Source organism: Callospermophilus lateralis, chromosome 3, assembly GCF_048772815.1.
Source record: "Callospermophilus lateralis isolate mCalLat2 chromosome 3, mCalLat2.hap1, whole genome shotgun sequence".
Taxonomy (NCBI): Eukaryota; Metazoa; Chordata; class Mammalia; order Rodentia; family Sciuridae; genus Callospermophilus; species Callospermophilus lateralis.
The window spans coordinates 29,592,892-29,600,800 of record NC_135307.1 but is presented as its reverse complement, the minus strand read 5'-3'; the positions used below and the strand labels follow the sequence as shown (position 1 = coordinate 29,600,800).

The 7,909-nt window shown below is 37.0% G+C and overlaps 1 protein-coding gene across 3 annotated transcripts in view; it reads left to right on the top strand.

Moving 5' to 3' along the window:
• Positions 1-205: 205 nt before the first annotated feature.
• The window catches only part of Lin52 (lin-52 DREAM MuvB core complex component), a 103,963-nt gene continuing 96,259 nt past the window's right edge, over positions 206-7,909 (top strand). For 2 of the 3 annotated variants that reach the window (XM_076848102.2, XM_076848103.1), the window contains exons 1-2: positions 206-236; positions 6,939-7,013. In XM_076848102.2, coding sequence (XP_076704217.1) covers positions 206-236; positions 6,939-7,013 — 106 coding nt within the window. The remainder of the gene's footprint in view (positions 237-6,938; positions 7,014-7,909) is intronic. The other variant, XM_076848104.2, reaches the window with a different exon arrangement.

Here is a 7,909-nt window from a genome sequence, read left to right as displayed (position 1 = left end):
AAAGTAAATAGACCCTCCAAGAATTTTGCAGTCACTTTAACACGACCACGAGGGGCGTGACTATAACCGGGAGGGCGGGGATAGGCAAATATTGCCCTATGGGGGGTTAATGAGATTCGGCTACAAGTTGGGGATTGGGTGTCTCTTTGGGGGCGTGGCTTATGAATCCTCGCTTTCCCGCCGACGGTTGGCCACGTCACGTGACATGGGTCGGAAGATGGCGTCTCCCACAGACGGTAAGAGCCGGCTTGGAGCCGGCTTGGAGATCCTTGGCCTGCAACCTCTTTCTTTGCTTCTCTGGGAACTTCCACTATCCACCTTCCCCTAGCACTTACAATTTTTTATTGGGATCCTCTCATGTGTCTTTCACTTCATTTTCCTGGGATGAGTCCCTGTCTCCAGCTCGCCGGTTCTTCGCAGCGTCTCCAATATATCCTGGCGGGTGGAGGAAGGCATCAGCTAGGGACCGGTTTTGGGCAAAAGGACCGGGATCGCCCTGGCCCTCCCTTAATCCTTTTGGAGTGAGACTGAAGTCAAAGAGAGGATACAATTGGGGGAAAGGAGGTGCTTTCCTCTAGTTTTCTCCTCGGGGCGCCCCATTGAAGTGTCTCCTCTATTCTAATCGAGCAGGGATGGATTATTCTCTCTAGCCCTAGCCGGGGTTGGGGCTGACCTCTTCCCGGGACTGAACCACAGGAGAAACATGATGCTTTCCTGCCTTTTCGGTTGCTGTGGCTGAAGAGAACGGGGGACCTTCTCGTTTTCTCGCCCTTTGGAGAAACGAGAATTTAGCATTCTAATATAGTCTTGAATAGTCTTAACCACTCTTGTGTCTGCTTTATGTGTTGTTTCTTTAGGCTGAGTAAGTGAACAATTTCCACTATATGTTAACTGAAATGCAAGTCATTTCAAGGTAGCAGTTAGGTGGTTTCGGTACACTCTGCTTTAGAGAGTTTAGGGACTTGTACTAATTTTGAACTCAATTTTTCCATCTGTAGTTCCCAGCCCCACACGATTTCATTGACAGATAGTTTTCTGCCCTCAAACATTTTGTGTTTGGAAGGAATCTTGCGAATTAAGGAGAGCTATTATCTGGTACCTGCTAAACGAAAAGCAAATGCTGGGTGTTTTAGGAGTTGGAAGGATGAATTAAATATCAATATATTTTTCAATTCCAAGTCTCGTTTTAGATGTCACCTCCCGAAAAGGCCTTTCCCAGACATTTTTTGAAGTTGTCCCTCTCCACCATTATTCACTATCTTAATCTCTTCATTGCCAGCATAGTTGTTCTGTTAACTTTGACCCTTTTAAGCCTGGTCATAAATTCTGTCTTTGGATCCCCAGGTTTAGCATAGTGCTTGGCAAGCAGTTATCCTTCAATTAATATATATTAAAAGAAAGATTAGATATATCTAGAAATAATGTTCAACTGAGTCTGAAGTTTTTTTTTTTTTTTTTTAGAGAGAGAGAGAACTTTTTTTTTAATATTTATTTTTCAGTCTTTATTTTATTTTATGTGGTGCTGAGGATCGAACCCAGCGCCCCGCTCTTGTCAGGCGAGCGTGTTACCGCTTGAGCCACATCCCCAGCCCTGAAATTTTTTTTTTAAACAATGTAACTTAAAAAAAAAATTATTTAGATGTTGATGGACCTTTATTTTATGCATTTATTTGTATGTGGTGCTAGACAAGCACGCTAACACTCAGCCACAACCCCAGTTCCAGAGTCTGAAATTTTTTGAACATGGGAACATACTGTATAAAAATTGTGGATGTGGAGCTGGGGTTGTGGCTCAGTAGAGCGCTTGCCTCGCATGTGGGAGACTCTGGGTTCGAGCCTCAGCACCACATTAAAAAAAAAAAAATTAAGTGAAATAAAGGTGTTGTGTCCAACTGCAACTAAAAAGTAAATATTAAAAAAATTGTGGATGTTCAGAATTAAAAGAGATTGTTCTGCCTTTTAGATACTTCTCTTGTCAGAAGAGGGAGGAAAAAAAGGCATTTAAGAAGTCAGCTAAGGAAATGGGGAGTTATTTAATACCTTAATTTGGGAAGATGAGAAAATTTTGATGATGAATAATGGTGATGATTGGATAATGTTAATGTACTTAATGCCATTGATTATACACTTAAAGAATAAAATGGTGAATTTATGTTATTTAAATTTCACCACACAAAAGAAGTCAGCCAAGTTGTAGATACAGAAGTAATTGCTATTGAAAATTTTAATTTATTATTAAGATTTTTTTTATATTTTCAAGTTTTGGAGATTTTGGAGCTGTGTTCTTTGTCTTTGATTTTTTTCCCTGCCTTCTAGCAATTTATTTTCCTTAGCTAAGAAGAGTATTGGGAATAATATTTTTTCCCTTTGGTTATCTAATCATCTCCATGGTCTCTTTTTTGTAAACTTTTTTTTTTTTCCTTTTTTCCCTGTAATGAGGATTAAACTCAGGGGTGCTTTACTGCTGAGCAACATCTGCAGCCCTTTAAAAAATATATATATATTTTTGAGATAGTGTTTCACTAAGTTGCTGAGACTGGCCTTGAACTTTCAATCCTCCTGCCTCAGCCCCAGAGTTTCTGGATTTACAATTGTGCTCCACTGCCTCTTGCTGCCATCTTGAATTTTAAAGTTTTTATTCTCCTCTCTGACAGTTACACTTTTTTTCTATCCAATCTTTTTTTTTTTTTTTTTTTTTTTTTACTTTGACAAAATCAAATTAAGCATTTTGAATTTAAATGCAGCTTCTAAATAAGTATTTCAGCTGGGCGCTCTGGCACAAGACTGTAATACCATAGATTGGGGCGGCTGAGGTAGAAGAATGGCAAGTTCCCAGGCCAGCCTCAGCAACTTAGCAAAAAAAGGCTGGTAATGTAGTTCAGTGGTTAAACGCCCCTGGGTTAAATCCACAGTACCAAAATCATCCTGAATTATTCCACTGCTTTTGCTCTTTCACTTTTATTTTTAGTATCCTGTCTCCGTCTTTAAAATCTAATTAAAATAATGTTGATCTGAAAGTAAGTTTAGGTCATCTACTCTTTTGTCTTTTTATTTTTTGGTTAACAAGGTATGTGGATTTTTTTGGGGGGGGGATTGTGGATATATGGAAGACAGGGAAGTAATAATAAAAGTTTAGACTGCATGCACTCTACTATTTACAATTAAATAGTGCAAGGAATTATGTATATGTTCTGTTTTATATAATCTGTAGGTTGGTACATTTTTATTGCTGCACAAGTTTGTGTAAAGTAGTTCACTTTAATCTTCAATTTACCTTTCTGCATCTTTTGTCTTTCTCATGCTAAATTTACTGGAGTTTCTTTTTTTTTTAAATATCTTTATTTTTGTTTGTTTATTTATTTTTATGTGGTGCTGCGGATCGAACCCAGTGCCTCACATGTGCAAGACAAGCACTCTATCACTGAGCTACAACCCCATCCCTTACTGGAATTTCTTAAAAGGGAAGAAAATTGAAATGCAAGTAAAGCCGTCTAATTGATTTATGAGCATAAGACTCAGCAGAGTTATGTCCCAGAATGCAGTATTACAACCTTTGTTGGTTATTGGATTCTCTCCCCCACAATAGGTTTATTTTTGTTAATATTGAGTTTACCATTGAGATATTTCTTGAGAATTTGAAAATTGACATTTTATGTATTTTGTAGCTTTTCTTCTGACCAAATTTTTGGATGCTTTAAATAAGCCAGTGTGTTAGGCTTGAGTTCTTTACCAATTACATTGCTTTTGGAAATTCCCTTGGAATATCTGGTAAAACAGATTCGGTGTAGAGAAAAGCACTTTTTGTGCAAAGTTTTATGCACATATGCATTTCTAGGGTGAGAGTGTGTAGTTTTTTTCCCCAAATTTCTAAAGATGTTGCTTATCCAGAAAATGTTAAGAACCCCTGGTTTATAGCATTAAATGAACTAATTTAACTAGCATGCTAAGCACACATTAATACTCAACAAATTTTAAAGTACCTGTTGTGTGTAGGGGAAAATAGAGGGGAAGTAGGGTCAAAGAATGAAAGAGAGGCTAAATCAGGTAGAATTTTATAGGACATGGTAGATAATGTACTTTGAGATTTAGCTAGAAAAAAGAACTTTTAAGTTGGAGAATGACATTATCTGATTGACTTTTTTTCAGAGAGGAGGATGGGAATGGGGACTGAACCTGGGAACACTCTACCACTTTCTCTAAAATAAACATGATCTTCCATTTTTACACAGTGGACCAACTAAGACAATCATCATACTCAGTTTACTGAAGTGTTCTCTAAGTACTCTGGTGTGGTTACTCCCAGTATTGAAAAGACATGTACTTAAGGGTTGTGATTTAATAAAATTAATAATCGTGTGTGTGTGTGTGTGTGTGTGTCTGGAGGATGGGTACTTGGGCTGTTCTACCCCTGAGCTGTATTTTTTACTTTTTATTTTGAGGCAAGGTCTGGTTAAGGTGCCCAGACTGGCCTTGAACTTGGCATTCTTTTGCCTTAACCTCCCATGTAGTTGGAATTACAGGCATGTGCTACCATGCCCAGCATGATTGACATTTTTGAAAAGTAGTATCTGGCTATTTTGTGGAGAATAGGTTTGAGGGTGAAAGGGAAGGAGTAAGAACAGGAGCAGGGATGTCTATTTAGAGGTTTTTGAAGTAGTGCAGGAGAGAAGTGATGGCTTCTTGTATTACATTCGCTTTTGTGGTGTATTTTGGAGAAGAAACTATTGAATTTACTGATGGATTAGAACAGTTCCGGAAAAGGAGGCATGAAAGATGAATCTGGGCTTTTGGTTAGAGAATTTAGGTTTGGGATATTGCAGTTTCTTGAGTTGGCAAGGATTGGGAAATTATGATTTTGAACATACTAAGTTTAAGAAGTTTTCACACATGTAAATAAATGGAGAGAGTTGTCAAGTAGCCATTTGAACATATAACTGAAGCTCAGAAGAAAGGTGGTACTGTAAATATGGAGTCATTGGCCTATAGATGTGGTAAGAGTTGTGGAACTAGGAGCTGAGCCAGCAAGGAGTCAAGGACTAGGAGAAAAACCAGCATGGTTGATAGAAATGGAGTAATCAAGGTGCTGGGGATGTGGCTCAAGGGGTAGTGCGCTCGCCTGGCATGCATGGGGCGCTGGGTTCCATCCTCAGCACCACATAAAAATAAAATAAAGATGTTGTGTCCACTGAAAACTGAAAAATAAATATTAAAAAAAAAGAAAAGAAATGGAGTAATCAGATCACAGAAGAGAGAAAAGAGAAATGACCATTGGATTTAACAACATAGGTCACAGATGTCCTTTACAACAGCAGTATGTATGTTCTATCCATATGTGTAGGGACAGAAGCCTGCTTGTCATAGGTTAAGGAGAGAATGTGAGGTGAAGAATTAAAAGAAAGACAATAGGATAGACAACTCTAGAGCTTTAGAGTTAGCTTTTGGAGGAGATTCTGGAGTCAAGGGAGTTTTTTTTTTTTTTTAAATCTTCCATTAGTATTAGGGATTGAACCCAGGGCCCTCACACATGTTAGGCAAGTGCAGTAGCTAGAATTCACCTTTTTTCTTTTTTTTTATTAATATCTTTGTTTATAGTAGATAAATACAGTACCTTTATTTTCAGCCTTTTTTTATTGTTTTAACTTTTAAAAAATTTGAGAGACGATCTTGCTAAATTGCTCAGGCTGGATTCAAACTTGTGATCATCCTGCCCAGCTTCTTGAGTAGCTAGGATTACAGGTGAGTGCTACAATTCCTGGCTGGTTTCTGTTTTTGTTTTTTTAAAGTAAGGAAATTGTGTAGAGTCAGGCCTGATTGTGCATGCTTATAATCCCAGCTACTCAGGAAAAAGGCAGAAGGACTGCAAGTGTGAAACCAGCTTCAGTAACTTAGTGAGACCCTGTCTCAAAAAGAGTGATTGGCTTGATGGTTAAGTGCCCCCTGAGTTCAATCCCCAATACCAAAAAAAGGAAAGAAAGAAATTCTACACCAGGTATGGTGGCACATGCCTATAATACAGCAGTCTGGGAGGCTGAGGCAAGAGGATCATAAATTTGAGATCAGTCACTACTTTAGGAAGAAAGACCCTGCCTCAAAACAAAATATTAAAAGGCTAGGGATATAGGTTAGTGCTGCCTGCCCCTGTGTTCAATCCCCAGTACTGCAAACAAAAAATAACAAAGGGAAATTCTAGAACAGACTTGCTTGCTGTTGAGTATGAGTCTAGAGAAAATAGAAAATGAAGAGGAAGATATTGAAAGTGTTGTTCTTGACAAAGCAAGAGAAGATGGAATACAGAGTTCTAGCAGAGGAGTTTATCTTTCATGGGAGTAAAGGATACTCAATTGATTGTAACATACCTAGTCCTTTATTTAAAAAAAAAAAAAATTTAGACAGGGTCCTGCTAAATTGCTGAGGCTGGCCTTGAACATGAGATCCTCTTGCCTTAGCCTCACAAGTCACTGGTATTACAAGTGTGTGCAACCAAACCCAGCTAATACTCATTTTTCTTAACACTCATCTAACATATCACTCCTAGCCAGGCACAGTAGCACAAGCCTGTAATCCCAGCAGCTCAGGAGGCTGATGCAAGAGGATCTCAAGTTCAAAGCCAACCTCAGCAAAAGTGAGATGCTAAGCAACTTAGTGAAATCCTGTCTCTAAATAAAATACAAAATAGGACTAAGATGTGGCTGAGTGCCCCTGAGTTCAATCCCAGGTACTCAAAAGAAAAAAACAAATCACTCCTGTTTTACTCATTTGAAGAGTGAGATTTGGTGAAGAATGATTTATTTGTTTTACATAATGATCATTAGTAGTTATAGAACTCAAATCTCTAGACTTCCAGTAGAGTATTTCAGTTTACGTTGAGATTGAAATGTAATAAAGTAGAAATTAATGTATTTCTTGTCTTTATGTCTAATCTGGGTGTTTTGTCCTAGGGACAGATTTGGAAGCATCTTTGCTAAGTTTTGAAAAACTTGACCGTGCCTCACCAGATCTTTGGCCAGAACAATGTAAGTTTTTACTTTCTTCTTATCACTATAGATGCATGAGAACCAGTATTCCTGTGGGAAATTTTTGAAGCGTTATCAAGTAACTGTAATGGATTAAAGTTTTTTTTTTTTCACTTCAAAGTGAAGAGATTGATGTCCAATGATAATAGCTGTTTTGTGTATTTTTTCCAGAACATTGTATGACAGAAAGTAAGGATCCTTGAAATAATAATTATTTTTAAAAACTATATCTGTAATAAATATAGATAATACTGAGATATATAAAACATTTCCTTACCTTCTTTAATCTCTTTTTTAAAGTTAACTATAATTAGTTTATTACAAATTGGTTTGGTCTTTATTATACACATAAGTAAATATATATGTATATGTACAAATACATATATATATATATATATATACAATGTATATATATAAAATATATGTAATGTAATATATATTTTATGTGTGTGTATTATACACACATATACACACTTTTTTCCACTTTGTGTGTGTGTATGGTTGTGTGTGGTCTAGGGATTGAACCTAGGGCTTCACACATGCTAGACAGGTGCTTTACTACTGAGCTATATATCTAATCCTAAATAAATATATTTTTTAAGAATATAGATGGAGGTCAGGGTTGTGGCTCAGTGGTAGAGTGCTTGCCTAGCATGAGGCAGTAGGTTTGATTCCCAGCACCATATACAAATAAATAAAATAAAGGTCAAAAAAAAAAATTAAAGAAAATAGGTGGATTATTTTGTTTTTTATGATGATGGATCCCTGTGAATATGATCTTCAGCTTAATTTATTAAACCTAGTAACAATTAGTAGATCTTACCTTATTATATGTGTAGGTCAATTTCATTCCTTTAAATATTTTATTACATGAATACATCATAGTTTGTGTATTC